The sequence below is a fragment of the Cydia strobilella genome, chromosome 20 (genome assembly GCF_947568885.1).
Source record: "Cydia strobilella chromosome 20, ilCydStro3.1, whole genome shotgun sequence".
In the NCBI taxonomy this organism is placed as follows: domain Eukaryota; kingdom Metazoa; phylum Arthropoda; class Insecta; order Lepidoptera; family Tortricidae; genus Cydia; species Cydia strobilella.
This window is the reverse complement of record NC_086060.1, coordinates 10,081,044-10,095,644: the sequence shown is the minus strand read 5'-3', so window position 1 is coordinate 10,095,644 and position 14,601 is coordinate 10,081,044. Positions and strand designations below refer to the sequence as shown.

At 35.4% G+C, this 14,601-nt stretch overlaps 2 protein-coding genes across 2 annotated transcripts; both read right to left on the bottom strand.

Annotated features, from left to right (window-relative positions):
- Positions 1 to 2,149: 2,149 nt before the first annotated feature.
- Positions 2,150 to 8,394, bottom strand: LOC134750629 (uncharacterized). The gene is made up of 2 exons (XM_063685848.1): positions 7,532 to 8,394; positions 2,150 to 2,472 (listed from the first exon to the last, which is right to left on the bottom strand). Exons 1-2 carry the CDS (start codon positions 8,031 to 8,033, stop codon positions 2,216 to 2,218), a joined length of 759 nt encoding a protein of 252 aa, XP_063541918.1. The 5' UTR covers positions 8,034 to 8,394; the 3' UTR covers positions 2,150 to 2,215.
- Positions 8,395 to 13,416: 5,022 nt separating this feature from the next.
- On the bottom strand, positions 13,417 to 14,192 carry LOC134750788 (uncharacterized). The gene is made up of 2 exons (XM_063686032.1): positions 13,553 to 14,192; positions 13,417 to 13,452 (listed from the first exon to the last, which is right to left on the bottom strand). The coding sequence occupies exons 1-2, from the start codon at positions 14,078 to 14,080 to the stop codon at positions 13,417 to 13,419; spliced, it is 564 nt and encodes a 187-aa protein (XP_063542102.1). The 5' UTR covers positions 14,081 to 14,192.
- Between the last annotated feature and the right edge of the window lie 409 nt (positions 14,193 to 14,601).

Genomic DNA, 14,601 nt, shown 5'->3' with positions numbered 1-14,601 from the left:
CGGTTGCGTTGGTATATCAAATAAGCTAAATAAGAATGGTTTATGTTGATTTATACTAATATGATTTTTAGTCATAATTTTAAAACTGAAACGGGAGGGACTTAATCTGGTCCACTTACGTTTACTATTTGGCTTGACGTTGGCAATGACGCCAATGACGTAAGTGAACGCGATTAACGGCGCGATTCGGGAAATGAATTAGAGAATCACTAGATATGAAATAGTAAATAATATATGTGACGTCCCACGGGTAAAGGTACCTTATGGCGGTTGGCGCTTAAGCTATTATTAATGCCCCTCCAATTAATATTGGATGGCGCTTACGTCGCATAGCGCCGCAATAATTTGCGGCCGTAAGCGCCAGCCGCCATAAGGTGCCTTTTGCCGTGGAACGTCACATATCTTTACTATTTCTAATTCATTTCCCGAATCGGGCCCTATGTCCCTTTTAAGTTTTAAAATTATAATACGTACGTACGTACGTTTGGTTTTGGTTAAACGATTAAAGTTTTAATTTTAGTAACATTTTTTTAATATACGTGTTTGTAAGAAAATATGCCGTAACATATTATGTCAACATATTTTTGGCCTATCTCCTGTACAAATAAAGAAAAACCACAATGTTTGCTAAATGAATTTATTCCATGAATAACACACACGCCATCAATTGTTTCAATGGTTCACATTTATTTTTCAGTGCAAGTACAACAAATAAAAACAATAACAGAGAAACTTACTTATATGATGATTTTTAACATACATACAAAAACTTATAATTTATAATACATAATTATATTATGCAGGTACGAGTAACCCTTAACAATTGCAATATTTATAAGTTATAGCAGTCTTTTAACATATAATATAATGACTTGTGACAAATAATATAATTGAAAGAAAAAACAATTTGTATACAATATAATATAAAATACTATTTAAAATAAAATTAGATGTGTATATATAATATAATATACATTACAAAAAATATCAGAAATAATAATAGATACAGAAATATTTACATAAAATAATGCATTAACAAATAGTACAATAATAATAATAAAAATATAATAATATTAAATTCAAATTAAATGTGTATAATGTAATATACATTACAAAAAAATATCAGAAATAATAATAGGAGATACAAAAATATTTACATAAAATAATGCATCTACAAATAGTACTAAAATAATAATAAAAATATAACAATATGAAATTTAAATTACATGTGTATAATATATATACATTGCAAAAAAATATCTGAAATAATAAAAGATACAGAAATATTTACATAAAATAATGCATCATCAAATAGTGCAAAAATAATAATAAAGATATAAAAAAAACAACATAATAAGTATATAAATGAATTGTAAATATAATATTAATATGCGTATAAATGAACAGGTATTAAAAAAAATTAGTAAATAATAAAAATAAGTAAATAATAGGTACATAAATACATGTAGGTATGTTGGTTTTTATACAAGTAGTATAAATAATTATTTCGTGTATATTATTTAATACAAATATGTATAAAATATATTTTTGCCAAAGAAATATATTAGAAAAAAAAAACTAATAATAATTAATAATAATTTATCAAACTATATAAAAAGTAATAATAATGACGTAAAGACTATCCCAATAATAATTTCATCTACCGGTGTTATCCCTCGTACTCTGCATACCAGCCTCAAAACCCTCGATATACATCCACTCACCTACATTCTTCTTCAGAAAGCTGTTATAATGAACACATGTAGGATAGTACGCAAATTCTTAGCTTTAGAAGATTAGGGTATTACATATCCTTCTATATTCGTTTGGCCAAAAGCCCGCGAATATGGAAGTAAAATCACCTCCAACCGGAGAGAAAACCAAATTGAAACAAATAAATATTAATAATAATAATTCCAATACAAATAACGATATGGAATTAATGAAAAATATTTAAAATGTTGTGTTGCTCTATAGAGCATACCATAAAAGACATATAAAATACATAGGAAATATAATATGCAGATAATTAAAAAAAGTAGTGCTCTATGACCACAAACACAAAAAAATTGAATTTTCATTTCAAAATAATCTACTTTTCAAGCTCAACGCTCATTTGTACTTTTCACATCTAGCATTATAAATAGGTAAGCAAAAATTAACCGTGTCTTAGCCTAATCAATAAATAGTCAATAAATTATTCGTTCGTATTAATTTAACGTTTTCTAACATTCAAATTCCTTCCATAACCCGAATGTCCATATCCGCCGCCGACGTCCTCATGCGCCGTGGAATGACTGTGAGAGTGACTGTATACTGGCTTGGAGACAATCTCGTAGGTGGTGGATTTTCCTCCTGAGGAGAGGGACTTGATGCCGATGATGGCGGAGAGGAGAAGAGACATCATGGCCGTCATCAAAGCTTTACCGGCGAGCATCGCGAGACCGCCGAGGCCGATGGACATGAGGGTACCTGGAACAAGTAGTTTTGTTATAAATCGTTTATCGTTACGCCTTCTTTAACGGCCCGATTCGCACAATGCTTATAAGAAGTAACAGCGGTACGATACCGATCTGTCCAGTGTCAAAAGTGACGTTAAATGGTTGAAGAAATGTCACTTTCGACACTGATAGTTCGGTATTGTACCAATGTGACTTATTTTAATCAGTGTTTGAATCGGGCCGTAAGTCGGTATTTTATAACAATATGTGTCATCTTGTCATTGTCATTGTCAATCTAAGCCATCAATTTGTGGCACGGACGTCAAATTGCACTATAAATGTAACATATAATCAAGTGAGTGACATTTTTATTTGCTACTTTTTCAACGCTCTAGTTGCGCTTGTTAAGTTTTAGAAATGGTGAAAGTATAAAGACTGAATTTTTGAAACTGGATTTGATGGGTGTGTTCTTGAATAAGCGAAACACATGTATCATATTCAAGTTAGCAGGTAAAATTACATCTGTAAATTCATAAATTCTAGATAATTCGAAGTCCGCCCCACGATAACTACGGGAGTGACTTTGGTGTGACCCTGAATTGCAAAAACTAAATAAATTTCCCCATGGGACTTACCCCAATATTGCGAAAAAATGGTCACCTTGAAGGCCCAAAGTAGACGAAATGTAAAAATCTTTAAAAAAAATGTACCAAAAGTAAATAATTGTTTATAGATGTTTGCCTAGAAGTCAGAATAAAAAAAAAGAGTTGCATAATAATATTGTATGAATATTCCTAAGAACGATGCTGTTAGTATCCTAAGACCACCTGCTGTTAGGATCCTAAGAACACTGCGGAGGCCGCCGAGCTTCTTATGAAGTTGATTGATCTCACTGGCAGTCATTTAATCTAGAAATACCTAACGACGAAACCTAAGGTGGATGAGTTTTCTGTAATATGATGAAGCCTGCGCTGTTTCATGAGTTACTATCAGGGACCGGCTCGCTATCCCTTATCGGGGTTTTATAAGGGTATTGCATAAGGCTTAACTCACCATACCCTTTGCCAGACGAAACCCTTTGTTTTGCTTTTAAAAACCCTTATATAAAGCTACCACATTTGAGTAATCGGTAGCCCAAATACCCTTAAAAAACCCTTATCATCCGCTCACCAACACCTTGCATATTGCTTATAAGGGTTAGCCTTATAAAGGGCTTCACTTTTAGCATATAAGCGTGCTAATTTAAGTCGTCTACCTTGTTCATAAAGCACACATTACTTCGAATCCGAGCGATCGTCGGCGGCGACGGCGGCGTTCTTTGACTAGGCACGTATTTTCTTTCCTTTTCATACACTACCGTAGATATATACTAATCCTGTCTCTTTCACGCAAAGGGAAACCTTTATAAAAAGCGCTTAAAGATAAGGGTTTAAGGGCTTATTAAGGGCTAGCCTTATTTTTGGTTAGCTTTTCGGTAAGGGTTAGTCAAAGGTAGGGGTATGAATGGGCTTGCAGTTCAAAAGGGAAAGTCTTTCAATGTGTTAGCCGTGTTTAAGTGTCGCCCATTGAAAGGGTTTTATCGCGGAAAGGGTTGTCCGGTCCCTGGTTACTATCGCGGTAACCGAAAACAATATTATTTACAGAAATTTTACCTGCTAACTGATGTGAATATAATATAATGATAAATATCCTTACTCGTATTAATGGAAATATTGTGTGTGGATGTGGAATAATTAAATAAGTAACCAGAGGGCCTGCCGCCAACACCGAAAAATCGAAAATCGTTAATTGCCTCTCATTGCTCCTGCATATTTGAGCGATAGAAAGGCAGAATAACGATTTGTAAATTTCCGATGTTGGCGGTAGGCCCCTGTAACTAAATCCACAAAGTTTTGTCCGTATTAACAATAGGGTAGTTGACATTTTTTTAATGGTATCAGTCGATCAGGTTTGTTCTGAGGATTAAATGTCTGTATGGGACCCATTGTCTTAAAGCAATTCAAAAGTCACAAATGATGGTCAAAGGCATAGCCACTTTACTGAGCAAACGCTCTAACACAGATGGCAACACATTGTGACGTCACTGTGTCACTTTGCTTAAAAGCCGTTCCGATGTATGGAAAACAAGGAATATTCATATTCATATTTTTTATTTCTATTAATCATACATTGTCATGGATGCGTAATTTACATTATTAATATTATTATTTACAATAGATATACAATATGCGATTTTGTCGGTGAAATGTTGCGTTTATGTATAAATGTATGTTTTAAAATAAAATGTAAGGAATCGAATGTTACCGTTATTTTTTTCCTATTTAAAAGTTAAAACGAAACTGAGGTCTTGTATTTTTTTATTATTCTCATATATTAAGTTATTGACAGAAACAACAATACGACTGCAACCTTAATCTCCAATTTCTTAAACCTCTCGGGTTTAAAACAACTTAACGGGTGTTCGAATGTAAACAATCGGATCTTGGACCTGGTGTTAAGCGATTTGTCTTGCTCTGTTACGCATTGTACGACACCACTAACCCCTGAGGACTCCCATCACAAATCTCTCGACATTAATATCAAGCTTCCTTTTCTTTCGGCCGCGTATGATCCTCCTAGAGAGAAATTACTTTTTTATGCTGCAAATTACGAAAAAATACGTGACGCTCTTTCTTCTACTGACTGAACCCCAATGCAATATATGAATACTGAACAGGCTACCACTCATTTTTACTCAATCTTAAATACTTTTATTACAAAGTATGTTCCTCTCAGTAAGACAAACTGCTCTAGTAATCGACCCCCTTGGTACACCCGAGCATTAGTGAAATTAGGTCGAGAAAAGCGTAAAATTCAGACCAAGTGGAAAACTTACAAAAATCCTTTAGACTATCTTGCATTCAAGCTGTTAAGAACAAGAGAGCACAAAATGGAACTGGATTGCTATAACTCATACATATCTTTTGCTGAGAAAAATATCCGTAAGTGTCCTAAATATTTTTGGTCTTTCATTAAATCAAAGTTTTCCGCAAATAAAACCCCAGACTGTATGTATTATGGAAGCAATTCCTCAACTGACAGTGAGACAGTAGCAAATTATTTCAACGATTATTTATACTCAGTTTTTGTTAAAGGTATCGCGTACCCTGTCTCTCCAAATTCTCATACAAACAATAGCCCGGTAGATATCTCTTCGATTAACATAAATAATAAACTCGTTCTTAAACACCTCCAACAGGTTAACACAAATAAGGGAGCGGGACTTGACCGTATTCATCCAATTTTAATCTCTAGCTGTAGCAAGGAATTGGCTACTCCTCTTACTATTATTTTCCATAAATCGTTATCCGAGGGTTGTTTCCCGTCTGTTTGGAAAACGGCTTTAATAACACCAATACATAAAAGCGGAGATAAACATGATGTTACACAGTATAGACCCATATCTAAATTATGCATTTTTGGTAAAATATTAGAAAAAATAGTTACATCCGAATTGACAAATTGTATCATTCGTATAATTTCCCCTGACCAACACGGTTTTCTTCGTGGCCGTAGTGTTGACACCAATCTCATCAATCAAGCAACGGTCATCAGGTGGACGCCGTGTATACCGATTTCTCAAAAGCTTTTGATAAAATTAATCACACTATGTTATTACATAAATTATACGAACTCGGTATACACGGAGACCTCTACAGGTGGATTGAATCCTACATCCAGAACCGATGCCAGGCAGTATCACTAAGAGGCTATACTTCCAGATACTTAACCATTCTGCCAGAATCCTTTCTGCCAGATGGGACCACACTACCATACCATGTCGCGTAAACGGAGGACGCTAGTTCAATTCCAGCCCCGGGCACTGAAGGCCTTAGTCATTTTTTCCTTTGTATATGATATTTATTTCGTTTATAGTTTAAATAGTAGTGTAACTACTTGTAAAAACACAAATTAAAATATTTTCATAAGAAAGTAATTTAATTTATTCTTAGAGTAATTATCATTGATATAAATTCGATTACCAATTTTTCTTGTATGGTGGGCCGCTAGATGTTATGTCGAGATCTAGGTCTAGGTCAATAACAAAGTATTTTCTAGATAAACATCTGAGACACGTAAACCTGTGTGTAGGTACTCTTAACTGGCAATCGGTGAACCTTAACGTCTTATAAATAAGGTTAATAATTGTACATTTAACAGTATACAAATGCATAACTATAAACACACTAAGTAAACAGTGCGTAAGCTATTAAAACTTATAATGCACTTGTAAAGATGCTTAAAGAGGATCAACAATTATAATTATGTAAAATGAAAAATATTATCAACAGAGTACGTTCTTCAGATCCCTACCTACGCACGTACACCTAATTAATTTCGGCATGTTTAAGTTGTCTTATTAGTTTTCAAAGTTATTAATATGAAATTTATACCTTTTTTTCTATTTAGTAGGAATTTTAGAGTAAGTACATAATACTGGACAAAAGAATTTAAAAATAACTTAAAATGGTGAGTTTTTTTGTCAAAAATAAGCTATAATCAGCATGTTGGTAAATGCGTACGTCATACTGAAGAACTGGGTAGAAAAACCCCGGAAAGCACAAAATAATAATAATAAATAAATAAATAATATTATAGGACATTCTTACACAAATTGACTAAGTCCCACGATTAGCTCTATAAATCTTGTGATGTGGGTACTCAGACAATGATATATATAATATACAATTACTTAAATTTATAAAGAACATCCAAGACTCGGGAACAAATATCTGTGCTCATCGCACAAATAAATGCCCTTACCGGGATTTGAACTCAGGACCATCGGCTTTATAGGCAGGGTCACTAGGTCACCCACTAGGCCAGACCGGTCGACAAAAATTATACGGTTTTACACATTGCGGCAGGTCAAGAAGTAGATGTATTGTGTCAAAATGTTCTTCATTCTTCGACGAGATTGTATCTACAAAAGTGTGGCTCTCACAAATAACCCTGTTGCATATGTAGAAGTTATATTTTCAAAAACGCAAACCACGTGTAAATTCGGTTTTATTCTCAGGATCCGTTTTAAATTAGTTCATTTGACATACCTTTCATTAACATCGCCATAGCCATGAGTCCGCCCATTCCTCCTTTTTTTCCCCCGAGCGCCCCTTTCCTCCTCGCCTCCCCAATCATAGCCCTCGCTTCCTCACTGGCACTATCATCTAACAACCTTAGCTTCACTGAATGTGTATCTAAATAATTCCCTAATGTGTAAAGAAGGTATTTGTCTAAACGCTCATCAGGTTTAGTTGGCATAGCTCTCGCCAATTCAGCAGCAAATTCTTTAGCGTTGCTTCCATTTTCGTTATTTTCTTTAACGACAGTTATTCCTGGTAGCAGTTGTAATTCTTCTTTAGAACTCAGCTTTTCAAGCACTGATATAGCTTCTATTTTCAAGCAAGTAACACTGAAGATCCCGCTGGAGCAATTCTTTCCCATTGCCCGAGCGGCTGTTTCCATCGTAGGTTCTACACTGTTACTCATATCCCGATCAGTAGGGAGCGCTACTGCTGTACACACAAGAACTAAACACACAAGCCGATACATAATGCGTCCGTATTCTAACGACTGCTGTTACTGTTTGATAAGACAATTGTTTCACGCAGCTTTTATATGACTCACATAGTTAGATGACTATTATATTTTTATAGAAGACTGGTTGCAAAAAGACAATTTTGCACCATTCAAATGTGGACCCTTATACGAATGTGTTGCGTCTACTTTCGCTGCATGCGTAGAGCGGTGTAAGATTTTGGTTCATTATCGTACGCAGTGAGCGAAAAAGCAGCAACTGATTGATATCTTCGCGTAATTTTTATATACGTACGTAAAGGCCGATTTTGCTCACTTTAAGCCTTTAATATTATGACTGATCTAATCCTTTGGTTCTTTCAATTCTAACATTAACGTTTTCGTAACTAAAAAAACCCACTATAATTAAAAATTAAAAATTCCACAGACAGACGTAGCCTAATCTATACATTCTAATAGATGGTTAGCTAAGAAGTATTTTTTTTTAATTTATTTAATATTAAAAAGAGAAGTACATTAATTATTGCTACTTATCTGCCAAACTGCATAGCAGTTTGTTGGCAGAAAACTTTTTCTACCCTCCACCACTGTAAATTAAGTTATTAAGTTTTATTTTTAATTACATCATTATTATTACTATTTATTTTATATATTGTATATAATATAATGTGTATTTAATTTTGCTTTTAACTTGAGTACTTAATTATTCAGTGCTTTTTTAACATTAGTTTAAATAATTTCACGGTTTAGACTCACTTGTTTTAGTCACTCGCGCGACATGTTTCGGAGAGCCTAGGTCTCCTTTCTCAAGCACTAATAGTGCGAGCAGCGTTCACGACGACCAACAACAAGTGAGTCTAAACCGTGAAATTATTTAATGTTAGTATGTCTCACGACAGTTTAAATTCAATTAACATTAGTTTAAGCTTATGAGGCTCACCCTCTTCCAAATTATCTATTATACTATTTAAGATGTGTGGCAAATAACTCGAACAGATTCTTTGCCCATAATAGTTGTTGCTACTGAAATATTTTTATTTATTAGTACTCTAAAGTTAGTTGGCCTGTCATACCGATGACCCCTTTGATTTATATGCATACCTAACTTAATTTGTTGTATGGGAGCCCCACTTAAATATTTATATTATTCTGTTTTTAGTATTTGTTGTTATAGCGGCAACAGAAATACATCATCTGTGAAAATTTCAACTGTCTCTAGCTATCACCAAAGAGGATATAATAAGATAGAGCGGTACTGTCATAGTAAATTTTGTAACCACAGTAAATTCACTGCCATCTATCGACATACTTTAAAACTAAAAATGAAGATTTATAAAAATACGTCAAAATGTATTTAAATATAGATAAATGATTTTTTTATTTGTATTAATTATTTTTATATGATTTTGACCCATGTTCTTTCACTGATATGCGTTCAAATTATAAATAACAAACGAAACCGTCAACGCCCTCTATACGAGAGTAGGCCGAAACTAGTGGCGCCATCTGATCGAGAATCAAATTTTCGTGATTTTCGAGGCACGTTTTTTCCTTAGACTGTATCCATCTATTACGGAGTTATATCTATCTTTGCTATCACGGTTCATGAGGTACAGCCTGGTGACAGATAGACGGAGAGTGAAGTTTTAGTAATAGGGTCCCGTTTTTACCCTTTGGGTACGGAACCCTAAAAAAATACCCTGTAAGTATGTGCGATAATCGTATCATTACTAAGCTACCCAGGTAGCAAAATGACGTCAAATGACGTCAGCGACGTCATAATGACGTAAAAATGCCGTCATTATGACGTCGCTGACGTCATTTGACGTCATTTTGCTACCTGGGTATGGCACTAGTTTGCATGCACACATTTATTGCATAGGTTACTTAAATAAAATAATAGGTCCACGAGGCTTAATCAGTAGCCAATGAAGTAAGAAGGTACAGTTCAACATTTAGTAGGTAAGGTCAAGATTGATTTTAAGGGCTAGGGGACCAGGCTAACCAGTCAGCCGGACGATATTAGCCTGTCAATTAGAACAAAAAATTGATAGTTCCGAAAAACTGACAGGCCGATATCGTCCGGTCTCTTTAGATATTGGACTGATGACAGGTCTACGCTCTTCAAGTGGCGTCAGCGAAAACCCGAAAAGTAGTCAAGTGGCGCCGAGGATTTGCGCAATAACAGTCAAGTGGCGGGCCCTAATGGGTGGTCAGCGCGAATTTAAAGGATTTTACTAAAACGACGATTTCACAAATCAGTTTTATGCAGCCAAGCCATCGCAGCTGCTCAACGATCTTGAAACACGAAAATCGCCGTCGCATCGCTCGCTCCGAAGCTTGAGCTCAAAACTCCAAAATCAAACCATACCAAGTGTCCAGCACAAATAGAAGATCGTCTGTCGACTCCAGCCTATGAGGTTGCTACATTCATAATCGAAGGAACCAAGAACAGCCCCTGGAGAAAGTCTACCACGGCATCAGGTTAGTCCCAAATTACGGTCTATGCTAGGCTATAAACTACATTTCCCCAACATACTTGTGTTTCGAGTTAGAGTTCGAGTTAGTGCAGCATAACTTCTTACTAATCGCTTCAGTTAATAGGGTGAACATGTAGTACGAAAGGAAAAATATCGGGTGTTTTATTTATGGTTTTAGACATTAGACGGACGATTTAGTTGCGTGGTTTTATTAATTTAACTACAGTACCTAATGAAGTGAATCAATCTTAAGTGTAAGTACAGATGTAGTGCGTAATTATTTTCCATCGTGACAACGTACGAACGTGTCTTCCTATTTCAGTCAGTCTCGGTACAAAAAATATTGACGTTGACTGAAGTAGCATGACAAATACTTACTAACTATACTTGTATGCTTATACAATGTGTGGCCTGTAATAGGAGCAAAAAATTAAACTGTAGGCTATACCCAGGTAGCACAGTAGCTGTATAGCAGCCGCATAATGTGTGGGTAACAGCAATACCAGTTACTTGCTGTTAACCAGATATTATTCGACTGCTATACAGTTCCTGTGCTACCTGGGTACTCCTCAAACTGACCAACATTTGTTCAGCGACTTTTAAAAATAATGAAGACTATGACTTCGTATTTTTCATACATAATAAATATTATCTTCAATGTACGCTATTATCATTGTGATTGACGTTGCCTGTCACACCTTAAACATAACAAAATTCGCAATACATTGCGTCTTGGAAAAAACTTAAAAGTGTATTAAAAATCAAAACACAAGTTATTCGAATTTAAACTGTTGTGAGACATTCTAACATTAAATCATTTTACGGTTTAGACTCACTTGTTTTAGTCACTTGCGCGACATGTGAACGCTGCTCGCACTATTAGTGCTTGAGAAAGGAGACCTAGGCTCTCCGAAACATGTCGCGCGAGTGACTAAAACAAGTGAGTCTAAACCGTAAAATGATTTAACACAAGTTATTTTTAAAAGTCGCTGAACAAATGTTGGTAGGTATCAGGAGTACAGCCTACAGTTTAATTTTTTGCTCCTATTACAGGCCACACATTGTATACTTAGTATAATAAAATTAAAAATTGTAATTGTAAATAAAATCCAACTGTCGCTCACGAGCGTAAACTAACTAATTAACAATGAATAGAGTTAATTAGTGCATGTATCTCATTAAAATGACATGCTAATTTCTTTTGAGACCAATTTTTTTTTTACCGCAAATACCAACTTTTTTTTTTATGAAATAGGAGGCAAACGAGCAGACGGATCACCTGATGGTAAGCGATTACCGCCGCCTATGGACACCCGCAACACCAGAGGGGCTGTAAGTGCGTTGCCGGCCTTTAAGATGGGAATACGCTCTTTTCTTGAAGGTTTGAAGGTCATATCGGTCCGGAAATACCGTTTTCGAGAAAATACGATGGAAAACAATAATGCACTACATCTATACCTACTTTAAATGCTATAGTTAAAATGTTTAGATACATGACGCACATACATATATGTTACGTTGACTTCGTTTAATAAGTAGATAACCTAATTCAAGATGCCACAAATCGTCATACTTATATTAGTACAATCGGATTAGGTCTAACCTCGAAATCCTTCCAAAGTTATGAAATTTGGTATGTATGTTAATTAAAGGTCTCTTTTTCATGTCCACGCTATTTGACATTTGGGGACCTCGAGGAATCGCAGCCATCTTGGAAAATGTGTACCATCCTGGAGAAATTAGCGTTTTCTTCTAAATATACGTTTTCTATGAAAATATGGTGTAATTCATCATTAAAGCTTATTAAATTCTACACAAAAAAGTCCTAGATATCTTTGCGGAAAAAATACATCTATATATATTTGTCAAAACTCATTGTTTGGCGTGTTTTTTCGCTTGTTTATTCCTAGTCGAACTACTGTCCTACCGATTATGTCCTTGAACTAATCTTCAGTATATTTGAAGCCCATTGTACAGTCGCCATAAGATATATCGCAACGACCGAGGTGTTCAAAATATCTGAACACACATTCTAACGCCTTGGCAATAGAGGCGTGTTCAGATATTTGTGAGCACCTCGGGCGCTCCGATATATCTGATGGCGACTGTACGTTCCATTGCTTTGACTATCTTTTAATTTGAAAGAAAGAAAGAAAGAAAATACATTTATTTGACGCCACAACATAGTACATAAAAAAGAAAAGCATGCAGACAAAAAAACATTTGGACGCCAAAAAGGATCCCCACTCAGCATAGTGCCGCGGCAAACCGTGGCGCTGGTTTTCTGTGGGGACCTGGCTTAATCTAAAAAATCTAAAAAATTTCAAAACCATTTAGCATACTTTCATTACCTACCTCAAACATTGCTCTTGACTCTACTTTTTTCACCTAGATCCGTTATGCTCGTGTGCTTACGTAACCGTAATGCCTAAAGCAATCAAGACGTAAGCGCATCTACTTTAGAGCTGTTTTATTACCAAAACGTGTTAGAACAGTTCACTCGTGTTATAATTTATAATAAATTAGTCAAAAACAAACAAGATATAAAATTAAAGTAATTTGGTGCTTTCTTCATATTATTGGAAGTAACGAAGCGCAACGGGCCAGATACTCCCATTGTTGGATATAAGCAGTTTTGGAGTTCTTTACTGCGAAACGTATGTGTGGTTTGTCTGTATAATATCCATACTAATATTATAAATGAGAAAGTGTGTCTGTCTGTCTGTTACCTCTTCACGCTTAAGCCGCTGAACCGATTTACATGAAATCCATATTCCATACTAATATTATAAATGCGAAAGTGTACCGCTGAACCGATTCAGATGAAATTTGGTATAAAGACATTAGACAGCTGAATTAGTTACATAATTATAGTCAATAACTACATAATTATGTAAACAATGTAAACATCGAGTGCGTTAGTAAATCTGTATCATATGCCTGCGCTTAAGCCGCTGAACCGATTTAGATGAAGTTTAGTGTGGAGATAGTTTGAGGCCCGGACAAGAACATAAGACAGTTTTTATCAATCATCATTCTACGCAGACGTAATACGTTTTGACGTTGTAGTAAAAATACGCCCTTACCTTTCATCATCATAGCCATAGCCATCAGTCCTCCCATGCCTCCTTTCTTGCCCATCCCGAACGGTTTTCTTCCTCTTGCTTCCCCAAGGATCGACTTCGCTTCCTCGGCAGTGTCCTCATCAAGCAGCCGCAGCTTCACCGAATGAGTGTCCAGAAAAGTTCCCAAGCGATACAGAAGGAACTTATCCAACCTTTCATCAGGGTTTGATGGTAAAGACTTCGCCAGTTCCTTGGCAACTGCTTCAGCTTTATTTTCATTTGTATCCTTAACTAGAGTTAATCCTGGCAGTAGTGCAACTTCATCTTTATTGTTCACTTTTTCTAAAAGCGATATCACTCCAATTTTCAAACAAGTCGGACTTAATATTCCTTTAGCACAATCTTTGCCTATTATACGCGCTGCGGTTTCAAGCGTAGGTTTATCATTTTCTTTTTCCTCTGGATTTGGAGCAGCATTCACAAAAACTAAGGACACTGACAGTATAATTAGAAACATTTTTCAAATTAACACGTCCGGTTCTGTGTTGAGGGTTTGACACTGTGGTCATATTTTGTTATTGTTAGGCTTTTTATATTTCGAGCTCCGTGGTCAGATGATTACTCCTGCGCTGCCGAGTTTTGCTCTCGGAATCGAAGAAACTTTAAATGCGTTTGCGGTTGGGCAAATTCAGAATGAATATTAAGGACTCTTATTATGATGAGCATAGAATCTTATTTCTAATGGAATTGAAAATGAGCATATAAAATAAGACTTTGTCAAATCTGGCTCATTTTCGTTGAATCATTAGGCAAAATGAGTTCGGTTTCTGTATATCTTGTTAGACAAATTACCTCTTTATCGTAGGTGAATGTCGCTCAAATTTCTTCGCTGTGGCATGTTCATTGTAAAATTTTGCACGGCTCCGTGAATTTGTCAAAAGTATAAATTGTTTTGCATTTCTAGAGAGAACATTAAGATTATGGCTGTGTATGCCTCTTCTAAGACATGTTATTTTGGACTTGGAGCCCTTTAGGGGC

Excerpts from the sequence above, each read along its gene's own strand:
- LOC134750788 (XM_063686032.1), bottom strand. The coding sequence starts at position 14,080 with ATGTTTCTAATTATACTGTCAGTGTCCTTAGTTTTTGTGAATGCTGCT. Across the intron at positions 13,453-13,552 it reads TTTTACTACAACGTCAAAAC|CGGCTTAAGCGCAGGCATAT; the intron begins GTATTACGTCTG and ends AAATCGGTTCAG.
- LOC134750629 (XM_063685848.1), bottom strand. The coding sequence starts at position 8,033 with ATGTATCGGCTTGTGTGTTTAGTTCTTGTGTGTACAGCAGTAGCGCTC. Across the intron at positions 2,473-7,531 it reads TATGGCGATGTTAATGAAAG|GTACCCTCATGTCCATCGGC; the intron begins GTATGTCAAATG and ends TACTTGTTCCAG.